Source organism: Panthera tigris, chromosome B1 (genome assembly GCF_018350195.1).
Source record: "Panthera tigris isolate Pti1 chromosome B1, P.tigris_Pti1_mat1.1, whole genome shotgun sequence".
NCBI lineage: Eukaryota > Metazoa > Chordata > Mammalia > Carnivora > Felidae > Panthera > Panthera tigris.
The window spans coordinates 162,261,378-162,285,562 of record NC_056663.1 but is presented as its reverse complement, the minus strand read 5'-3'; the positions used below and the strand labels follow the sequence as shown (position 1 = coordinate 162,285,562).

Below are 24,185 nucleotides of genomic sequence, written 5' to 3'. Positions count from 1 at the left end.
AGCAGAGGGCTATTATCAGCTTTTACAACCTATTATGGAGCCATTTCAGAATAGCAGTGGTATAGCAGAAGTCTGCTTCAGTGAAAAAGAATCCAGAAAGAGATGCAACTCCAATTTAAACTTTTTTAAAGTTTATTTATTTATTTACTTACTTATTTTTGTAATATTATTTTTAATGTTCATTTACTTTTGAGAGAGAGAGAGAGAGAGAGAGAGAGAGAAAGAGAGCAAATGGAGGAGGGGCAGAGAGAGAAGGAGACCCAGAATCCGAAGCAGGTTCAAGGCTCTGAGTGCTCAGCACAGAGCCTGATGCGGGGCTCGAACCCACGGACCACGAGATCATGACCTGAGCTGAAGTCAGACGCTTAATGGACTGAGCCACCCAGGTGCCCCATCACAGCTCCAATTTAAAAGAGAAACAGAAAACCTGGTTGTATAAGATTTTTCAAAATCACAAAGGTAAGGAAAACTAATGAATATATTTTGATAACTGATTCAAAATTTGAAAACAAATAGTCTATAGGTAAGAAATTAAATATAAAAGCTTAAATTTATGGAGAATTCTTAGTAGACAATTTTTGAAACACATCTGTGGAAGAAAAGTCCATTTCTCTCTGCTTTGAAGAACTCAACAGAAAGGGCTGGAATATCTGAATATCTATTACAACTTTAAATATCTATAAAATGGAAAAAGAAAAGCACAATAGCAGAACGGGAGGTTTGAAAATCAAGTTTGACACAAAGTTAATCCCTCACTTCTCTTTATCTCCACTTCTACAATCCTGGCTATAGAATCTCTTACCTTGGCCTCTGAAATAACCCTTCCTCCAGCTGGTGTCTCTGCTGCCTCCTTTCTCGGCAAGACAGGCTGGGTGATCCTTTTAATTTTTTTTATTTTGTTACTTTTTAAATGTCTATTTATTTTTGAGACAGAGTGCATGCACCAGTAGGGGAGAGGCAGAGAGAGAGAGGGAGACAGAGGATCCAAAGCCGGCTCTGCGCCAACAGCAGAGAGCCTGACGCGGGGCTCGAATTCACAAACCCTGAGATCATGACCTGAGCTGAAGTCGGGTGCTCAACTGACTAGGCCACCCAGGTGCCCCCTGAGCGATCCTTTTTAAAGGATCATTGCTTTTCTGAAGCACTTAAATAAAAGTCACAACCCCTAGTCAGGCTGACACAGCACATGACCACTCTACCTTCTCCTACCTAGTTTCAGTGGCTGAACTGTCCCACTTGAATCTTTATACCAGCTGTTTCCTCTGCCTGGAATACTCTTCCTGGCCCCCATCTCCATAAGGCTGGATCCTTTTTGTCCTTTGGACCTCAGCTTAAATTTTTCTTCCTCCACAAAACCTTATGAGACCCCAGCTTAAAGTAATAATGAAACTAACATTTATAAATTAATTCTTCTATATGTCAGGCATTTTCTGACACTTTGTGTGCAAAGCTCATACTATCTCACAAAAACCCAGTGAGATAGTTTATTATTTGTCAAAAAGAGCGTCTATTATTACTTATTTATAATAGCCTCTTATGCTTGTATGCTTTCTTGCCAGATGCCTTCGGAACACGTGCTTTCTGACCCTTCAGAGCCTTTGGAGGCACTGCCTTCTGGCCTGCAGCGTTCAGGACAGGAACATTCTAGGCTGGAACCTTCTTGCCCACAGCAGCCATCTTTCTTTGCTGGCACCCTTGCAGCAGCTGCTGAAGCCGCACCCTTAGCAGCAACTGCTTTTTTGGGGAGAAGCTTTCAGGAGAGTTGCTTTTTGTAGCTTCCTAACTTCAAGCTTGGCTATTCTGCTCCTCATTTTCTTTGCCTTCATGACTTTGTAATGATCAGAATCTGTCATCCTGGCTTTCCTTTCTCTGGTTTCAATTTTCTTGGCCCATCTCGTGGCTGCCCCTGTTTGATATCTGCCTTCTGCCAGGCTTGTCAGACATACTTCTGGCAGGCACTGTGAGGGAACTTGACGACAGAGTCAGTGAGCGGCATGCACTTGAAAGGCACAGCCTGTCTCCTCACCTGACACAAAGGTCCATCAGCCAAAGCCCTGTTCTGGTCAATAACATCTACGATCATGAACAGCTTCCCAGCGTGAGGCCCAAGGGAGACGTAGGCCACCCTGGCCAATCTCCATGAAATGCTGTGCTGGCGGCATTTGGCGAGAAGCTGGATTTTATTTTTATTATCATTCCCATCTTATAGTAAGGAAACTGAATCCCCAGCAAAGGTATGCAAAGATCCCCATATAACTGAAAGACTAGCTTGTCGCAGATTTCACTTAATTGCTCTGCTGGGTATAAGGTAGCCTGCCAACTACTCATAATCACATCACTCTGTTTTTATTTTTACTTTTTTGAAGTGTGATTTGTTTGTTTGTTTTTCTTGTCTTGATCGAATGTGAGCCTTAATTCTGTTTTGTTCACTGCTGTGTGTTCTGAACCTAAAACAATGGCTAGCACATACTCAACTACCGTTTGTTGAATGAATGGATGAGTAAATAAGCAGATAATTAGGAAATTGCTGAACTTGATGAAGAAAACATACAGGATTACGAAAGGACAAAAGGATCGTTTCAAAATTCTCGTTCAAGCATTTACTCTGGAAAAAAAAAAAAAAAGCCCAGCTTTTTACTCTGAATTATAGATTCACAGAAAGTTGCAAAAATATTCACCCACATTCCCCCAGTAGCAAAACTATAATATCAAAACCAGGAAATTAACATTGGGGGGCGCCTGGGTGGCTTGGTCTGTTGAGTGTCTGACTTCTGCTCAGGTCATGATCTCACAGTTCGTGTGTTGGAGCCCCCAGTCAGACTCTGTGCTGACAGCTCAGAGCCTGGAGCCTGCCTCAGGTTCTGTGTCTCCCTTTCTCTCTGCCTCTCCCCCACTTGTGGCTCGCATGCTCACTCTCTTAAAAGTAAATATTAAAAAAAAATTAGAAAAAAGAAAATTAACATTGGTATATGCATGACAGTGTTCCATGGTTTTATGTGTTTTGTCATGTGTAGATTCATGTAACCACCGTCACAAGCAAGACATGAATTATGTCACCACAAGGATCTCCTTCAAAAATAGATTATTTTGAAAATATAATATTTGGAAAAATTTGGAAATTTTGGAAAATTGAGAAAATCATCCACATTTTCCTTAACAATTATTTTTTTTTTTAATTTTTTCATTGTTTATTATTTTTGAGGGAGAGAGAGACAGAGAGCAAGCAGGGAAGGGGCAGAGAGAGAGGGAGACACAGAATCGGGAGCAGGCTCCAGGCTCTGAGCACTCAGGACAGAGCCTGACGCGGGGCGCAAACTCACAGACTGCAAGATCATGACCTGAGCTGTGGTCGGCCACCCAACTGACTGAGCCACCCAGGCGCCCCAACAATTATTTTTATTATACATGTTTTCCCACAGTTGTTATTACGTTGTGCTATAATTTTTTTTAATGCTCAATGGACATCCTCTTAATCTTTGATTTTTGCAGATCTCTTGGTTTGAAAGTTACATTCTACAAAATTGTTGCAAGGTAATAATGCAACTGTTCCTCCTGAAATATTCCTTTGCAGGAGTGCTGGTTAAGACTGCTACATTTAAATACTCTATCTTCTATAAAGTCACAATGTAATCATCACAATAAAAAGTATTTGTTCCCCAGTCTTCCATCTGTGTAACACAGAATTGAGTGAGGAACTGACTTCATTTCCTTTAAGTAATTTAAGTGGTTTTCTTGATCACTTTCATTTTGTACTTAGATTATCTAGATCCCAATGATGGATCAACTTTTAAAGAGGTTATCTATATACCTATTCATTTATGATATATATATGTATGTGTGTGTGTATACCTGTTCATATATGATAAAATAGTTCATTGTTTCCGGAAAAAAAAATAGACTGACGTGAAAAGCTGGGGTTCAGGAGTGAGTGGTCAAGAAAGAATTCTTGAGACATCTTTGGTGCAAAAAGTTGGTCTTCCTAAAGGGGACAGGACCTGTGGGCAGAAAGAGCTGCACTGGGGATGTGAGGAGTGGCTGATTACACACTTTTAAGTTAGGAGGGGGTTAGGGATAGCATAAGTCTCTAAGGAATTTGGAAGCAAGGTTTCCAGGACCTTGAGGGGCTGGGTGTTGTTGGGAAAAGGTAATTTATTACTGTAGCAAAACCTTAGTCATGAGACCCTTCAGATGTGTATCAGTGGGCCATATACATACACATGTACATGGAGGATGATCGCTAACATATATCTTGGTGGGGCGGGTAGAGTTAAAGGAAGTTTCTAAAGGGATTTTTTTTTTGTTTTGTTTTGTTTTTTTTTTTTTTGTTTTTTTATTTTTTTATTTTTTTTTATTTATTTATTTTTTTATTTTTTTTTATTTTTTAATATATGAAATTTACTGTCAAATTGGTTTCCATACAACACCCAGTGCTCATCCCAAAAGGTGCCCTCCTCAATACCCATCACCCACCCTGCCCTCCCTCCCACCCCCCATCAACCCTCAGTTTGTTCTCAGTTTTTAACAGTCTCTAATGCTTTGGCTCTCTCCCACTCTAACCTCTTTTTTTTTTTTCTTTCCTTCCTTCCCCTCCCCCATGGGTTTCTGTTATGTTTCTCAGGATCCACATAAGAGTGAAACCATATGGTATCTGTCTTTCTCTGTATGGCTTATTTCACTTAGCATCACACTCTCCAGTTCCATCCATGTTGCTACAAAAGGCCATATTTCATTTTTTCTCATTGCCACATAGTATTCCATTGTGTATATAAACCACAATTTCTTTATCCATTCATCAGTTGATGGACATTTAGGCTCTTTCCATAATTTGGCTATTGTTGAGAGTGCCGCTATAAACATTGGGGTACAGGTGCCCCTATGCATCAGTACTCCTGTATCCCTTGGATAAATTCCTAGCAGTGCTATTGCTGGGTCATAGGGTAGGTCTATTTTTAATTTTCTGAGGAACCTCCATACTGTTTTCCAGAGCGGCTGCACCAATTTGCATTCCCACCAACAGTGCAAGAGGGTTCCTGTTTCTCCACATCCTCTCCAGCATCTATAGTCTCCTGATTTCTTCATTTTGGCCACTCTGACTGGCGTGAGGTGGTATCTGAGTGTGGTTTTGATTTGTATTTCTAAAGGGATTTTTTTTTACATGATCCTGGAGGTTGGGCTAATGTCAAGCTAAAGTTGCCTTTTTCCTCTAGCAAAGTATTAACATCGAGGCAGCTTAGCTCCTTGAGGAAGGTCACTCTGCCTGTCCCAAGTACTTGTCAATGGGCTGCAAGTTATAAGGAAGTTTAATTTTTTCTGTATCTCTTTTGCCTTTGTTCTCCACATCACAGAGGAGTTGAAGAAATCAGTATGAACTAATTTATTTTACTATGTCTAGACATAGAAATATAGGTACCAACGCATACACATGGATTCATGGACACAGATTTTCTAGCTTTGTCCATCAAGGGTGGGCACCCTAACAGCAGTGGCAATGAGCATACCTTGTACCCTGCTTTTGGTTTCTCAATAGCATTATCAGGAAAAGGAACCATGGTTCCTTGGAATATGATGGGTCCTGAGGCTGGGCAGGAAAACCATAAGGTGAGGCTGGAGCATCTTGATGCTCCAGGAAGGAAGTGTGAAACATAAAACAAAGGACAGGAGTATGTCAAAAGGATGCGGGAGCCAACTTGAAAGAGCTCTCAGAGGACATAGCTGGGACAATTTGAGCAATAGTAAAAATGACAGTCCTGCATTACAACCAAAGAACAATGTATATATCCAAGAGTCCATACTGATAAAAATGATTGAAATAAATCTTACTTGCAGTAGAATTTCAATTAATAAACAGAGAAGTAGAAAACCACCACGTAAAGGCCACAGTGATAATTGCAGTGGCATGATCTACTGTTAATGCTACAATTTTGACAGTTCAACTTTAAAAAGAAACAGGGCATTTTGCACAATAGTTCAATTTTGATGTTTTCAATTCAGGCTACCAAAACTTCTAAAATGGTATCAACTGGCAAACAAAACACTTAAGAACAAGGTCTTTTGGAGAGCCACCTTAGTCCTAGTTGTAGACTTAAGACATTGAAATCATTCACCACTGTAACAATCATTTGGAGGATTAGTGTTAATACTAAAAGAATTGATTACAATGGCTCTTGATTTGTGGCATCTTTGAGTCTCAGTAAATGTTGATAAATAATTCAGTGAATTGCTAAAACATCTGGTGAGCCTTTTGAGTTGGCTAATAAATAATGAACTCTTTTCCCAACCAATGTATTGTGTTCGGCTGAATAATGGATATTTTCCCTGTAAGTTTCACATATCAAAAATGTCTTTGGGTCCATCATTAGTAAACTTGAAACTATTTTCTAGGACTGTCCATCCCCTACAAACTTTAAATATGGAAGCAGGAAAGCCTATCTTCTAACCCAATAATGTGGGGCTTAACATATTTCAGAACCATTCATGCTATTTGATAAGACTATCTTTCCAACAGACATTTTCTATCATGCCAGTGACCGGACTCTCCCTTCACTTAGTCATTGGCATTGTGGAATAAGCGTTCAATAAATACATTTGCATGTACGTATGAGGTTTCGGATGTACCTGACTACTTGAAGGGAACAAAGCAAGCCAGAACAAGAACTCCAACTTTTATAATCAACTTTATTCAAAAGTTTTCAAATTTACACCTGACAAAAGTCAATGCAAAAGTTCAAATCTGCCAGAGACTCATATTGGCTACAGGTGAACTCAATCTTACATTTAGTTAAGCAATGCCCATGGTCAACTGTGAGGGCTTTGCACGCATTCTTTCATCTCACCACAACCCTCTTCACTGTGATTCCACAAATACACCTGTCTTTGTGAAGCTTACATTCTGGCAGGGAGCAGACAGCAGGCACACAAGCAAACAAATAATCTAGTTTTGTCTTAAACCTCTTTAACACTGACTATGAACACTGAATCCAAGGGCCAGTGGCTATCAGCCTTCTATTATGAAATTAGTAACAGACTCATTTTTATGGCCAAAAAAGGTAAGTAAGCAGTACTGGCCCTACCCACCCTTACTGTTTAATTCCATTTTACAGAAGAAAATTGAGGTTACTATGAATCTAGATTTCTTTTCCCCATGTTTTCCCTTGACGGCTTAACACTTGTGCCACTCTAACATAGCACCCTGCATCCGTCATCTGCCTTATGATCCACATACCACACCGGATGCTGAGCCCTGCATGCTTATCTTCCAGTGGCTTCTCTAGTTTCAATGCCAAGAGTTCAGCCACATTTTGCTTAACACACACAGGGAAGGAACTGTTATTACGCTGTCTCACTGGACTAGGCTGTTTCTTGAATCTTTTGACAACACTACTATGAACAATAAACCCACTTCTAAGGTGTACCCAGAATTACTGGGTTTATTTTGCATAACTTGTAAGAATTATTTTCTGTCTATGAAAAAGTTGTCAATTTGCTAAAATGTTCATCAGTTTGTTTATATTCAACTTTTAAAAAAGGGGGTGAGACTCTCACTGCCCATGCCTCTTGTATGTAATCACTTTCATTAGCTTCTGACGTATCCTGAGTGGTCTATTTGCAAAACTGAGTAAATCTACATATATACACATGTATACTTTATTTCCTCTGCTTTATGAACAGCAGTGCACCAGATACCCTGTTGTGCACCTTGTTCTTGTTTTTCGTAATAATGTAATCTTTAACATGTCATCTACCCTTTGAGTTTATTCACCTACAAACTGGAGAGGATTCTATAGAAAAATGTAAGGACCTCACTACAGGACTGGGCAGATGATGCGTTCAATACAGTAAATGCTGCCCCGTCTCTACAATCCTATCCCCTGCCTCTGCCCATGGGAAATCAGATGGCTACCATTCACCCCAGACAAACCTCCCCTTTAGACTGGAGAGTAAACGTACACGGGCAATCAGGAGAGCACATCAAATCCTCCCAGCTATTAAATGGTTTACAGCTTCCTCCTGAAGGGAAAGTCTTCAGTTATTAAACATACAGGTTCAAATGGTTGAGGGCCTATGAATTAACAGATTGATAGGAGCAACATTTATCATATATGTATGTGGAAGCATGTAAAAGGCCGCCACTGAATAGCCAGGGATAAGGTTTTATATACCAGCTTAATGGGATGGGGAGTGGGTATTAAGGCTTCAGCGGAAAGTACGGAAGGTGCAGTTAGGACTTATTTACACAATTCTTCGGATGCCCAGATACCAAGTCAGGCTCCTCCCTTACACAAGGCTCCCTGGAGAGAGGGTTAGGACAGCTGAATTCTCAGAAAGGCCTGCTTTACTCATCAAAGAGAAGTCTGAAGTAGGCCTCCTTCTGCAGCTGCTGTTTGTTCAGATGCTGTCAGTGCAAAGGAGTCTTTATGCCCTTCCGGTGGGGCTGGTCCCCTGGTTTCCTTGTTTGAAACCTCACATGAAGTTCCACAGGCAAGGAGCCCCGTGTAGTGCTGTGAAGAGGACACTTGGGCAGGAACTCGGGAGGTGAGAGATCTGCGAACGGCAACACAGATGAGAACAATGATGAAGCCGAGCAGAACAAATCCAAACATGTGGCCCCAATGTCCACTGAACCAGTCTCTCACTCCTGAGACGAGGTCAGTCCAATGAAAGGCTAATTCCCTCATTCGACGTCGACTGTCGATCCGTTCCTTCACACTGTTCAAAAGAAACCTCACTTCTTTTGACTTGTTTACATACAGGCAGCACTGGTTGCCAACGACCGAACACGGTCTTCCTTGTTGAGCAGCCGGTAGATCCAGATGGTGATTTTGGAGGGCAGAGAGTAAGCTGCTAACTCTTGACTGGCGCGTCTCTGAGGTCTGCACCGTGGCAGCCAATCCTTGTTCGGTGGCTTTGGAAATGTTTAGAATTCCTTCTTCTAGATCAGAAGTTCCCAATCTTGAAAAAAGGGCCCTTAACGAATTGGGGTTGTGATAAACAGGTGGATGGTCTATGACGTCTCGTTGGGTACGTCTGTGTGGTGCTACTTTATGTATTAAGGAGCCCACATCTGTAATTTGGCTACCATTGAAAGCGGGATACTGGCTGACGGAAGGTGCCAGGTATCCGAGTCCACATCGCCCTGACCAGTTAGGTGGGAACTCCTTGTATACTTTATTACCACATAAGATAAAAAGACCAGAGTTGTTCACGGACAAGGTCAGAGTGGAACGTGTGACCCACCAGGCTGGCATCGGGTGTCCACCATGACCTTTGTCATTAGTTATGTTGGCATCTGCACATCTCCATTTACCATGTGCCTCTGTCAGCCTATAAGAACAAAACAAGTTGCGAAATATCTGGTATAGAAGACCTTTGGTTTGATTCTGGCAGCTATAGAGATAGGTGTCATTACCTAACCAGGTCATTCCAGAATTTTGGTCCACCCATATGTAGTCTTGGGTATTGGGCAGACCGACTAGGGGAAAAGGTGAGCTGTTCCAGGTCCCGGTCGTGTGGCCTGCAAACCAGGAATATTGTCCAGTGACTAGGCAAACATTTGCATCATAATAATCAGTCTTGGACTCATTTGCAACATCTATAGAAGGTCTGAAGGTGCCATCTGTGGAATCAAACCATACTGTTTGATTACAGTATTGTTTTGGTACGTCACCTAGGAAGGGTCCAGTGCCATTTTTGTTTTCAATGCAAACAGAAAAATTTCCCTCCAAAAGGCTCACCTGAGTTAATGATAGACCTTGAGCTTCCGCAGAAGTTTCCCAATGCCAAAGTACTCTACCATAGGAGGAAGTAGAGTGATTGTGTCCTCTTGTTTGTGGATACCATTCCCTTTTATGCATCCACTGTCCAGAATGGGTCCACCAGGTGCTTGCATGGGCAGGAACAAAAACTAACTCAGGTTCTTGTGCGTTATCTAGGTGTTGACATAACCAGCAGTCAGATAAATTAGCTAAGGTGGCCAGGGTTTGGAAGAGGGGTGGGAGTGGATACTGGGATTGTGCTAGAATTGTTGAAAAAGCAATAACGGTTAGCTGAAGCAAGACACAGTTTGAAAGGGAGCCCATAGTGGAGGGACAGAGGGAGACAAGATTAAGACAAGCAAGCTCCACCCAATCTTTCTATAAATAAAAGAGGTTTGTTTTTGTTTTTAATTTCTAGGTCACAGAACTTCCCAAGTCTGGGAGAGAGGCTTCAAGGGAAGATAAATGAAGACAACATTCTTGATTCAAGATCTTGGACAAAGCTGCCTACTTCATGGTGTCATCTGCTTCTGGAGCCTGGAAATCCTCAACTTGAGGTCACTCGTATGGATGGCCTTCTCACTATCATGTAGGTGTTGATCCGGATCTAGCTTGGCGTGTCTCATGTGAATCCAGGAAGATTTTTATTTCGAGGGCAGTGTTAGCAGTCGTTCCAAGGCCTCTTCCCAGTGAGGTCATAATGCATGTTTTCTTCTCAAAACTTTGATGGATGCTCCAACCCCTGGTAGAAAGGTATGGCGAGGCTATTTAGGAAGTGAAGATCATGTGTTTTTCACCTGTTGATGATATGCTCCAATAGTTCTTTCTACATAACTGTCTAAGTACCGTTCGCTCAAGGGCCCATAATGCTCACCCAAACAAGGAATGGAAGCAGCCCTGGGGTGACCAAAAATGGGTCAATTTCAAGTATTCTGGACCTGTTGTTTCTACCCAGTGAGGTGTGGCTCCAGAGGCTTTATGACCTTTGTGAGCCAGTGTCTTCAGATGTTCTCAATTTACAGTCTCATTCTCATAGGCTGTTCCTGCCTTCAGTGACAAATACCAACACTTGAACTGAATGTACCATCAATGTTAAGTTTGAATCCATCATTTGTGCTCTGAGATGTGTTGAAATATCACAAGGGTGCTTGAACCGAAAGAAAAATTTCCTCTGGCGATCTGTGACTCCAGACAGGATCCAGAAAGGAGTTTTACAGTCTCGTCCCCGGGTTTTATGGAGACTTACTTTACCCTTCTGTGTTAGCTTCTTAAGGCACTGCGTCAACCTTAAAAGGGCACAGGAAAGGGCGGTCTGGGGTTTTACAGGCTTCTCTACGACCCCTGCTCTCCTCTCCCGACAACACCCCCTGCACCTCGGCGGTTTCTGGGGCCAAGTCCGAAAACCCACCGGAAGCAGTTGTCCTGCAGGGGGTGGGGGAGTCGGGAACTTACATGCCCTCTATCCGAAGGGGCAGCCAATTGGGGGGCCTTGGAACCAAGCACGTGGGAACCCCCGGTCGCCATTGGCCACGTGCTCCGGGCCGAGCGCCTCGCTTTTCCCTCCAGGACGGGGACATACCTGCGCCTGGAAGTCAGGCCGCTGCAGCCCCGCACACGTCGGAGACCGACTCCGCAGGCTCCAAGTCGGGTTCCCACAGCCGCAGGCGGGCCGGGCCCCGAACCCGCCGCAAAGCGGCCGCAGCTGCGCCCTGGGGGAGCAAAGCGCAAGATGGTTAGGGCGCCCGGGCCTGCCCGCGGGGAAGCTTCCCGGCGGCTCCGCGCGGCGTCTGTGCCTCGCGCGGCCCCAGGACGGGCTGGACCGCCCGCCCCCCCGGGCCGCCGAGGGCTGCTCTACCCCTCCGTTCTGGCCGCCGGGAGCAGCGGAGCTCCGGGCGGGCAAGGCTCGAAGGAAAGCGGGGCAAGCGGGGCAAGCGCAGCCCCACCCGGGCCCGGAGGCCGAGTGTTCTCCCCGCCGCAAGGGACCTGAGAATCGAGCACCACTCACCGCCGCACTCCGTGAGACACAAAAGCCCGCGAACACCAGAGACCCAGCCAGAGGCCGCGGCTGGAAAGTAGGCAGCCAATCCCCGGGAAGGGGACGGGGAAAGGACGAGGCGGGGCCGGGGGGGAGAGCAGCCAATCCTAGGGAGGCCTGGGGCGGGGTGGCAGGGAGAGCAGCCAGTCCTCGAGAGGGCGGGGGCGGAAAGGGGCGGGCCCGGTCTCACGGCCTGGGACTTTCCTCTCTGGTTTAGACTGGGAGACTAGTCTAGTTCCTTTTTGGAGCTTGAGAACCGGGGCGGGAGAATGGCGTCCCTCAAGACCCTCGTGGATGTGGTTCTCTCAGGCCAACGTTCCTTCCTCGGGGACTGTCCTGGAGAGGCTTTGGCCCTTACCTCTCCCCAGCTCAGCCCCTGGGCCACAGCTCTGGGTCATACAGCCTCCTAAAGTCCTGAGCTGTTCTTTACTGTGCCACATTTTTATCACATTTGAGTGCCTGCTGTGTGCCATGCACGTTTCTAATCCTTAAATGGATGAAACAAAAGCCTTAGATGTTACAGTGGAGAAAAATCAAGACAAAAATACCCAATATATCTTAGGGTGACAAATGCTAAGGAGAAAAACGTAAGTATTTTATTATTAAGAAGAAGAATGTTGTGGGGGATGGGATAGGGCTTTTCAAACCCTTCGGCTTCCCAGTCCTTCCTCCCAGTCCCTGAATGAGCCTGCAGCAGTGGTTTAGCTGCTATCCAAACTGCCCCTTGCTAATGTTGACCAACCAGCCATTTCTGTGTTTATCTCATTGTTATCTCTTTTCTTCCCTCTCTTTTTAAACTTAAATTTACATTTTATTTTTCCCAAGTTATTTTAACCTCGTAAAACATGCATATTTTCATAATAGAGTTAAGGCCAGGGGTAAGGGGAACAGCGATTATGAAATAAAGTGGAAAGAGACATGCTCAGTCCTTGGGAGCCCGTAGCCTCCTATTGGGATGTGTTTGTTTATTTATTTATAGAACCCATATGAGTTGAGAACCTAACATAGGCCAAACGCTGCGATAGACCTGGAGGTATATAGATAGTGAGGGGGAAAAAAAAACCCAAAATGTGAACCTCGCCCTGGTGGAAGGGTCTAGTGGGTAAAATAGACATTAATACAAGAATCACATCAAAAATGTAAAATTAGCACTTAACAAGAGTTACAATAGTAATCAAAGACTCAGCTTTTGATTAAGCAGAAAACTGAAGACAAGTTTATGGGGCAAAGGAGAGGACCCTCGGGTATAGTTCCACACAGAGGGCAATGCATGTGCAGAGTGTGTGTTCTAGGAAAGAGCTCAGTGCTTTCATGGAATTGCAGGAAGGCTGCTGTGACTTCTGCACAAAACGCCAAGGGTGGGGTGTGTGGAGAGAAATACAGGACGAGGCATGGTATAAACTGGGCTGCAGTGGGGGATGTGGCCGGAGATGCTGGTGGCTGCCAGAATATGCCAGAGCCTGAAGTCCGTAAATGATGCTTATTGATAATGTGTTGTATAGATGTATGTCAATAAAACATTGCTGTTGGCAAGGCTGGCGTGTGTCAGGCCAGCGTATTAAAGATATTAAGAGCTAACCTTCATGGCGCCCTTTACTACCTGCTCTGTATGTGTATTGAGCCGCATAGATGATCTCATTTAATCCTTTTACCTGCCCACTGGGTGCAGCAGGCGTGATGAAATTCCTCATTTTGTTCCTGAGGATCCGCATATTGCTAATATTTTGTGAGAACTACTCTATTCCCAGTCTAGTAGTATAGGTGGCTGGTGGACACGTTAGGGTTCCTAAGCACATGCAAAACACTAGCAACACTGACTTAAGTTCCACTGCAACACTCATACATAAACGCACAAACGTAGGGGAGGAAACGAAAATCATAGCTGCAGTGGCCAGATGGTGGACACAGGATGGCAGCATGGAATTCTCAACTTCTGAAACTTGGAAGGTGCTTTTTCTTAAAAGTGATTGCGGGATTTAATTTAGAACTCTTTTAAAATCCAGAGTTGTAGTAAGGCACCTATATTAGAGGTTGCATGTTGACCAGCTGACCCTAAGCAATCGTGCTGCGGTCCTCTCGTGTTTGATTATATTGGATTTTAAATACTGCTTTTTCTTAAAGGAATTCTTTAAAATGATTACATGCTACCTGTTTTGTTTAGCATCCAATGTAGCCTATGAACTTACTGTATAAATGAGTTTTGGTTGGTCAGTTAAACTAATTAGCATTAGGTACCCACTTGAAAGTACAGCCATGATGAACTATTTAATTCTATTAAGGAAAATTGAATGAAGAGGCAGCCTCCTTCTTCTGTAGCACAATTTTAATGAGACTGCTTGGGTTGAGTCCTGTTCTATATCAAAAAAGGAACATGAATGCTTTCAGGTTCTATTTTTGGCTTTGCTATTATACCCAGAGCAAGACGAAACCTGTTACTTTTTTTCCATTTGCAAAATAAATGTAGGCAGTGCTTTTAGCCTTTTTCACAGGAGTGGCAGGATTAATAAGCGCCACAAATGACCTTGACCTGTTTTGTAACTGCAGGTGCATTTTTTATTGCCATATTTTCATGACAAATGGAGATCGGTTAGTTTCATACTTTTTTTTTTTTCCCCCTGATGAGTTAATATTAAGCTAAAACTTTAAAGTCTGGAATATGTGCTTTATCAGCTGCTCTTCAACATTCCAGTTTCCAAATTCAAACAAAAGGAGAATAAGATAAATCTTTCAAGTGATAATCAAAACAGTAGAAAGGAAGTGAAAGAGTCGCCTTGTAAATGGAGGTCTGTTCATTTTGTTTTCAAAATTGCACTCTGTTTTCAGTAAGATGAGTAAGAATATCTGAAATACATTATTAAAGCCTATGTTGAATGAAGCTGACTTGCTGGAAAACAATAATGTCAAGAGTTGGTGTGTCAGGGTGTGGTATCCGTGGGCATTTACCCGTTTGAGAAGTTTGTGATAATATGCTTTTTAGAGTGATTACTGACCACTCTGGGATCTTTGTATGGATCCCAATGCTGACGCGGTAGACCTGGGATTGACGGTACAAGAGGCAAGAAAACACTCTTGCGCTTGGGGATTTTGCACAGCTCCAGCTCGTCAGAAGCTTCTTGTATCCATCCTAGGCGACTGTTACTGGTCTACATGCTGTGGGTGTGGGCAGCCCTTATTGCGGTGATTAGGTTAGGCACACGTGTGATTGACTTGGTTTTGAAAGACAGCATCCAAGTCAGCGTCACAAGGAATGAAATCGATTACTTCAAATACTGAGCTGGTTCCTGGAAAGTGCGCGATTCCCCACGCCTCCAGGTTCCAGGTAGAGGTGTTTCCAGTAGGATAACATACCTGTCTGTCTCTGCCCCCTTCCTCACTCTTCTCCAGGGAGGAAGGAGTCCCTTCTCTCACTGATGAGTCTGAAGAAGGAACTGGGCTACGATGGGCGGCCTCCCCCCACGACTCTGAGACCGGCCGACCTGTAAGACGTAATGTGAATTTTGTTTTTTGCGACTGAATCCCTCTAATATATTTGCTTCATGCTTCTGGCTGTGTGGATCCCCATGGTTGTTATTTGGACTCTGGGATGAATGTTACATAAAAATTGAAAATAATCTCTCTTCATAAAATTCTCCCAAATCAACTCTCACCTCATTTCAGTAACTCAGCGTAGAAATTGCCCTTTTAATATGTGCTGGAATTCAGATGAAATTGAACATAGCAAATATTCTGTCTTTTGCTCTTGCTCACATTCTCCTGTGGCTGTGGAAGCACAGAGTGAATGTGAAAAGTGTAATGTTTTTACATTTGACCATTGCTGTTCTTGCTTTCATTACAACTGTGATCTGTGTGAGGCCGTATCATTTGATCTAGCACAGTAGCTAACATGTATCTGAAACTCGGCACATATTTGTTGAGTAATGAATTACTAAGGTCAGGGTATTGAGACTGAAAATATCTCGAAACCATTTTCAGGTATTTCATAGTGCCCTCGATCAATAGCAGAGTCTGTTACTCACAGATGATCTTGTCAAGCCCCAGGGGGTGTTATCCAGCTTATACTGGGCCAGACTCATCATGGAGGCCATGGGTGTGCAGAACTGAGGAAGCTGTCCCCCAATTGAGGGTGCTACCACATTAACCTGGACCTCACATAAACACATAGCAAAGAAATATGAAATCCCGGCCACACACTTCTGGATGGAAAGAGTTAAAAAGGATAGAGTCCATCTGGACACTGATTACGCAGAAAATACCACCAGCCCTCTGGGGCCTGAAGCTCTATCCCGGGCCCTACAATGGCTGTATTACCATCTCTGTCACCGTTAGCCTGTGCCTAATGCACTCCTTTCTAGTAAGTGTACTTCTTCTGACTCCCTGGACCTCTCCATGTCACATACTCCAACTGCCCATCCTTGCTCCAGCTGACCTATCCCCAACATGCTTGCTCTCCTTTCCTAGACCCCTGGGGACTCTCTTTTTCAGCCATATGCAGGAAGGGTGGTCTGTATTTCCATTCAGTCACGTAATTGGACAGAAGCCACTAACTGAGCACCCACTGTGTGTTGGGCACTGGGCTATGTGTCTGGGCTACAAAAATGATCCAGACATGGTCTTGCCTCTCTGAGAGCTCATAGATGATGTCATACAGTCAGTGATGTGGTTGAGGTCGCACTGGGCACTTGTGGGGCACCAAAATGAGGCGTCGAAGCAGCCTGGGAAGTGTGCCAGGAGCAAGGCCTCCTTTCTCAAGTTGCCATGTTCCAGAAGAGCTGGAGATTGAACTGAGAATTTCAAATAGGCCCCAGACCCAGACCAAAAGGCGCTGTGAAGCTGAGCATGTAGTCAGGAGAAGAGGGATAATTAGTTGTGGGTTCTGGAGAGGAGGAAGGAAAGGAAAGTTCTGCAGACAGTACAGAGAATGTCAGGTGTTTAGACTTTCGGGCTTAGAAAGAGCACCAGCCCTCTTTGTGATGGAAACTTGCTGGCACCCTTTTAAAATAGGTGTTAGAGAATCAGGGCTAAGGGGTAAAAAGTGTCCATTTGCTAAATTCTCTTATAATACATCAGGAAAAAAATTGTGTGTGTCCTGTGGGCATTTTTACTGCCATTTTAGAGGAGGGTTATAGTTTTCTAACAAGCTTCATTCATTATAATGCACATACTTGTATCAACAAGTTGAGGAAAAACCTGATTGACATTAATCTCAAAGGTGTTGCTGGGAAGGTGTTTTTGTTTGGTTGTCTTTGAAGTGAAGATCAGAGGTGATTCTTTGTCACCCACAAAACTTTGATGTTTTCCTGAATTACTGCTCACAGCCAGGTCATAAACACCAACATACACAGGCAACATCCACAATCATTTTATGACCACGTGAGAAATTTGTTGAGGAAAATGTAATTTGCTACTGCTCAGCGTGACTTCGAAACGTTCCTGGGAGGGAAAACTAGTTCTAGAACAGCAGCATTACCATCCATTAAGAAAGTCTATGTAAAAAAGCGGGTTAACTGACTGCAGTCAAGTGTATCAAAGAGGCAAAGAAAGGACTCGCTTTAGTACAGTTGGTGTGGGAGGGAATGAGGCTGTGAGTCTGACCGCTGGGTGTCCTGGACAAGGCTGAGGCTTTGCACCTGGACAGGCGCAGCTTGGAATCCCAGCTCTGTTATTTACCAGTTGTGTGCCCTCAAGAGAAGTACATCCTCTCAGCTTCCTTATAACAAAAGGGGGATATTGACATTGTTGTCAGGATTAAGTGCAATGACATAGTTAAGTGCCTCATATATAAGTGTGTGCTCAGAACTGTAGACACATTGATCTTGAGCAAAATAGTCATTTCACAAAATTTTGACTCTGAAGTCTCAAGGTATATGTCTTGGCTTTGAATGTACTAAATGCCTTGCTTGCCCAGGTCGTCCTCATGTAATACTGGCTTACGTCTATCCTCGTGGCCACAGATGTCTGAAGATGTCAGACATGACTCATCAAAGGTTGTGGAGGAGATCTGCGGGAGAACCTGAGGACCTGTTTATTCACACACATAACTACAGTTATTTTACATGTTAGATTAACAAAGGCACGGATGATTTCTGGCTCTCTCACAAACATTATCCTCACCTTAATTTAATTTATCCTCTCTTTATACATAGAAGGAGGTGAAAGTAGTACTTAGACTTTGAACAATAGAATGGTTGCCCAATCCCTGGGAAAGTCCTGCTGTGCTTTAAAGCCTCAGGAGAAAAGAATAGGGAATTAAAAAGGGGAGGAACTTGGGGCACCTGGGTAGCTCAGTCAGTAAAACGTCTGACTTCAGCTCAGGTCATGATCTCGTGGTGTGGGAGTTCGAGCCCCGCATTGGGCTCTGTGCTAACAGCTCCGAGCCTGGAGCCTGCTTCAGATTCTGTGTCTCTCTCTCTCTGCCCATCCCATGCTCATGCTCTGTCTGTCTCTGTCTCTCAATAATAAATAAATGTTAAAAAAAAGGGGGGGGGAAGAATTCTGTGTGGTCCATCAGAACAACCAAATTCATCCTTGCATCCATCCATCCATCCAACCAACCATCCATCCATCCACTGCCATGTTCAGATGCCTGCCCAGCATCAGAGTTACCTTCCTGTTTGGACAATTCCCTATTGTATGAATCTTGGCCAAAGGCAGCACCTGTCTCAAACATACACTTTCCTCTGCCCTTTAGCATCTAGGACATGGGAATATGCTGTTGGTTCAGCTAATGGGACTCTCCTGCCTAGGATCTTAAGCCTGAAGCAAATCAGCAAAGAATCAAGGACGCTGTAGAGAGTATATGTGTGTGTGTGTGTGTGTGTGTGTGTGTGTGTGTGTGTGTGTGTGTGGCAATGGTATGAGAAATAGCATCAAATGTCTACAAATAGCAGTGTCTAGCAGAATGGTGCCCTCTCCAATTATGGCATGATTTTGCCTTTGTCTGCTCAGCTTTTCTCCTACCTCCAACTTTGTGGTGAGTCCTGTCTTGGCTTGTTGTTTTCTGGGTCTTTGGCACTCAACCTGGAGAGAGAATGTGTGTGAGTGACAGGGCAGGAGACAAGGGAAGAAAGAGAAAAGAGAATAAAGCTTCCAGGAAAGAGAAACATAACGATTCTGAAGTAGTGTCAGACTATGGATGAGTAGGAGCCCTGAGACCATAAGGAAGTGTCGCTGTGGTATCTGACTCAGGTTCCTATACTGGCCTTTGAAAATACAATTAGTGACTACTGCTACTTTTTAATTACTTTCTTGTTCGTAGACTTTTTTCTTTGAGTGTGCTTAATATTCATTTTGGCAGTATGAGCCACAATGGACAGTCTACACTTGAATGGCCACTCCTTTTGTTTGCTTGGGTCCTTGACTCTTCTCTGTGACTAGTTGAGTTTATTCTCCTTCTCACCCGGGGGAACTGCCCAGCATCTCGTTACAGGTTGAGGATGAAACTGACACAGAGGAAGGCAAAGCCAGTTAAGCCACAAGCATACAGAATCATAGCCACAGGATTCATATAATTCTGAATGGGCTCTACCATTGGACTTCCGGTGAAGTGTGCCAATCAATTTCCCTGTTATTTAAGTAAGATCAAATTGGACTTTCTGACTTGCAGTTAAACGCATCTTAAACTGATTTGGTCACATGGTGGAACTAGCCCTCAGCGTGAAGCAGAATACTTGGTTTACTCCCAGCACACGACCCGTTGGCTGTGTGACCATAAGCAAGTCCCTTCACCTCTCTAGGACTCACCTTCCTCAACTGAAAAGGTGACGCTTTTGAACTAGATCAGTTGTCCTCAACCATGAGTGGTCCTGCTCCCATAAGAGATATTTGGGAAAATGTGGGGCATTTTCATTATCACAGTATTTGGCAGGCAGGGGACAGAGTTGCAAAATGTCTGCAATGCTTACGATGAAAATTTGTCTCACCCAAATTGCCTCTTGAGATACTGTCTGGATAGAGTCTTTATATCAGTGTTCCTTAATTTTGGACAATATTAATCACCTTGGGGAATTGCTAAAAATGTAGATTCATCGTCTTGCTCCAGACCTACTGCATCAGCATCAAGATCTCCAGTGATGCGATACAGTCTAAACTTGGCTTTACTTGTTCGTTCACCTCACCAGGCCGTAAAATGCTGACAGTATAAAAGTTTTCTTATGAGACTTGAAAGTCACAGATGCAGAGAACGAAGTGGTGGTTGCCAGAGGTGGTGTGGGGTGTGGGGGAGGTGGGTGAAATGGGTGAAGGTGGTCAAAAGACACAGACTTCCAGTTATAAGTCCTGGGGATGTAATATACATACAGCATGGTGACCACAGTTAATAACACTGTATTATATTTGAAAGTGGCTAAAAAATAGATGATAGAAGTTCTTATCACAAAGAAAAAAATAACTATGTGCAGTGTGGATGTTAACTAGACTTATTGTGGTGATCATCTCACAATTTATACAAATACCAAACCATCCCTTTGTACACCTGAAACTAACATAACTCATAGAATGTTTCATCAACTATATCTCAATAAAAAACATATAAATCATATAAAGTCATGTATAATATTTGAAAAATATAGTCGTCAGTATTGGAGCCCTCACAGAAACCTAATTTAAAAAGTTACTATCCTCATTTTACAGATAGAAAAACTGAAGTTCCTATCTCCATTTTACAGGCTAAGGAAAGTGCTTCCTTATCATGACAAGCTAGTAAATACAAGGGTTGGGACATGAGCCCAGATATGCTTGACCCCGAGCCCTGAAGTCACCTTCTTTTACTACACAGTTCCATACTGGTCTCTGTCTTTGTGATATTAACTACCAAACAGACAGACCAGAAAATGCTTTGGCTGCTAATTGTAACCATGCTCTGTTCATATAAATGATAGACATCTAAAATACATGTGACAGCTGTATGATTCAATATATTGTTAATAAAAAGCTAGTTAATAAACCAGTATGTATAGCATGACTCTATTTGTTAACTGTATTTCAAATGTTAATAGTAGGAGTCATTATGGAATATACTTTTTGAATGTAATTACGTTATACAAGTATGACAGAGATAGATGGCTAACACTCATGTTACCCCCTTCCTTAGCTTAGAGTTATCACTTAGATGCAGTTGCCCTACCAGAAGCTACATTTCCCAGCCTCCTTTGCATCCAAATCAGGACGTATGGCTAATTCTCACCCATGGAGTATGAATAGAGTGGTGTATCTCTTCTAAACTGAGACTTTTAGGGGCACTGGGATGGCTCAGTTGCTTAAGCATCCAGCTTTGGTTCTGGTCATGACCTTGCAGTTAGTGACTTCAAACCCCACATCGGGCTCTATGCTGACAGCTCGGAGCCTGCAGCCTGCTTCAGATTCTGTGTCTCCCTCTCTCTCTGCCCCTCTCCTGCTCACACTCTGTCTCTCTTTCTCTCAAGAATAAATAGACATTAAAAAAAACCTGGGACCTGTAAGAAATGGGGTGTGCCTTTTTTATGCTCCCTCCACCATCTGGTAGCCAGGTTCAGAGGACTCCAAATTAACAGGGCCTCTTGAACCCACAATTTTGGAAGGAGCCCAGGTTCCTGAATGACCATGGGGACGAACGGCTACTGGTTGAGCAAGACACCTACAATGATGAGGAAGAAATGAACTTCTGTAACGCTATGTCACAGACATTTGGGGTTTGTTACAGCATTCTATCTGATTCAACTAATAGGGTTACTCTATGTAATACAACTCAATTATACATACTCACCAATAATTATAATTTTACTCTCTTCTTTTTATACATATGTGATGAAAAAATATAACATTTCTGAGATTCAAAGGTTTAGCTACAGCAATGAGCAATCTCACAGATTTTTAACTCTCAAAATTCACATCACATAAAGGATATTGTAGGAACCACAGACGAAGGAGTAAGAAGCTGGCAGATTCACTAGCTGCCTCTGAACATTTTCGTTCACGTGGAATCTGACCATATATAGAAAGTCATTGAAACATCCTTGAATTATTACTACACCAGAGGGACAAAGAGGTATCAGAGATTCTGAAGCTAGCTACTGAGAAGTTTGCTTTTTCTTGATTTGAAGGGCATTTCATACATAATAAGTATGTATAAACATGGGGTGACGGATTACAAAGTGCTATTAAGGACGGAAAGAAAAGTGGATAAAACATCTGCCTATCTTTTATCATGATACCTTGAAAAAATAAGGGAAGCTGAACTTAATACCTAATTGACTGCAAAGACTCACAGGTGTTTTGAAAAGCCGAACAGTGCGTTGGATTTAATTTCCAGTCGGTTATGTTGCAGTATCTTATCCAAAAACTCATAACGAACTGCAGTAACCTCATCCAAAGGCAACAAAGGCAGCACTGACTTAACCACGAGGCCTGATAAGAACCCGAATAGTACACGTCAGCCACAACAGGTTTAAGATTTCATCAAACTTTAGAAAGAAGGTGGGAGAAAGATGCAATTGCTTGAGTTAATGGAAGAAACCAAAATAGTTTAATTGCTTAGCATGAGAGTGAAAGCACAAAATGAAAATTTGGTGAAAGAGTTTACCCCTAAATAGAAGGGTGTGTTTATTCTCATGGACAACATCAAGGTCAAACAGAGATGACGTTTTGTTTCTCATGGTTCCGTGAGCACTGTCGTCTTCCTTAGTGAGGGCTTCCAGGAGGATGGAAACAGACCTTTGTGGACAGAGGCTTGATTTTAAATGGATCATTCACGCTGCCTGGCTCTGTCTACACAAAACCAAAATACCTAGATAAGGAGTATAAAGCTTGGCAAATGCCAAATGATGCCAAGGTTTCTGATGTTTCCAAATATCCAAGGGTTTCTGCAAATGTCTCCAAATATGTAGATGTAGATGTTGGCTTTTTAGTTGACAAAATTCAGACAAAGACTGGACTTCTTATTTTTAGCACAACTATTTTTAGCTCAAGCTTCTATCAGTGCTTAGGGATGGATGATAGGGCAACTGCTTCAAATTCCTGACCCCAGGAAGGGCTCATGTAGTCAGGGAGGGCTTTGGAAAGATGCTTATCCCTTCAGGCTACCATGGGGACTATTACCCCTGCCACTTGAAACCCTGTAAATCCTCTAAACATTCCTGACTATTCTGGAGAGGTAAAGGCATGCCAATAACGTAAGGAGCTGGTAAAATGACCTAATGAACAACCTAGTGCTGGGCATTCGGTAGATGCTCAGTATATGCATGAGAACGTGTGGCAATGGGAAGATAGTGTTCACAGACTTCCTTTACCACTTACCAGAGCCTGAAGCCACGCCTTGGTGTAGGTGAATTTCCTATGCTTCAATCTCAGACGGATTTTTCCACTTGCATTCACTCTTGCCTACTTAAGATGCTGTTCCCGCAGCTCTCCGCTCTCCTATGTAAGAAAGTTTTCTCTCTCTTTCCAAGACCCTTTCCATACACTTGCACACATGCCATTATCTTTCCCATTCTGTAATGCGTGCGCGCGCACAGACACACACACACACACACACACACACACACACACACACACACACCACCTTCTTTTCATTATACTTCCTCAACCACTGAAGAGAGCCACAGCCATACGCTCCTGGGTCCGCTCTTTAAGGAGGCCTCGCCGAACGCTGGCCTCCTGAGCCAGGGGGCCCCTCTCTCATTCTCATTCTCTCTCTCTCTCTCTCTCTTTTGGTGGGTTTGAAATGTAATTGGTTTTATCTCCAGGATTCCTCACCCATACCTGGTCTCTCATCACCTCACTTAGGGGTTCAGACTCAAGAGGGCAGGTGCAAAGGGAAAGAGAAGGTCCCCGTGGGCCATGCGATGTGGGAGACGGTGGGCGGCAGACTTCAGGTTCCTGCAGCAGGCGTAGGGGCAGCAAGGAGTGGGCAAACATCAGGTTCTAGACCTCCATCTCTTCGGTCTACACAGCGAAGTCCCGGTCTCCGTTCTTGTCCAACGACAACGACCCAGCTCCTTGGGCAGCTCTTTTTATCACTCCTTTTACCGTATCTGCCTCTGGTGCTGGTAGTGGCCCACTTGGGCGTGGTGTGCTGGCCATCTGGTGGCCGGGGAGATCCCAGGCGTTGGGGTAGGGTGGGGGGCAGCCGGGTGCCTGCAGGGTGCAGGGCCCCGCCTTCCACAGCAGGTGGCTGTCCGGCTGCAGCCCTGAGGGTGAGTCGGGGTGAGTGGCCACGGCCAGAGTGGCAGCACCAGCTACGGAGAGTGCAGCAGGAACAGGAGGCCCAGGCTGGCTCCGCATGTATTTTAGAGCCAGCTTCCTGAAAGACTTGTCTGTACTCATTGCCTCCAAGTCTTCTCTCTTTGTTTCTTTTTTAATGTTTATTTATTTATTTTGAGAGAGAGAGAGATCGCCAGTGGGGGCAGAGATTGAGTGAGAGAGAG

General features: G+C 43.7%; 1 protein-coding gene, 1 non-coding gene and 1 pseudogene across 3 annotated transcripts; all 3 read right to left on the bottom strand.

Annotated features, from left to right (window-relative positions):
- Positions 1–1,521: 1,521 nt before the first annotated feature.
- Positions 1,522–5,549, bottom strand: LOC102948959 (annotated as a pseudogene).
- Positions 5,550–6,706: 1,157 nt separating this feature from the next.
- On the bottom strand, positions 6,707–11,431 carry ERVMER34-1 (endogenous retrovirus group MER34 member 1, envelope). Of its 2 annotated transcripts, none has more exons than XM_042984541.1 (2): positions 11,332–11,431; positions 6,707–11,038 (listed from the first exon to the last, which is right to left on the bottom strand). In XM_042984541.1, exon 2 carries the CDS (start codon positions 10,074–10,076, stop codon positions 8,340–8,342), a length of 1,737 nt encoding a protein of 578 aa, XP_042840475.1. In that variant the 5' UTR covers positions 10,077–11,038; positions 11,332–11,431; the 3' UTR covers positions 6,707–8,339. The 2 variants fall into 2 exon arrangements, with proteins under 2 accessions (XP_042840475.1, XP_042840477.1); XM_042984543.1 differs by having other exon boundaries at positions 6,707–10,494.
- On the bottom strand, positions 10,930–11,051 carry LOC122238279. The gene has a single exon (XR_006217224.1). It is a non-coding gene; the product is annotated as a small nucleolar RNA SNORA26 (small nucleolar RNA).
- Positions 11,432–24,185: the final 12,754 nt, after the last annotated feature.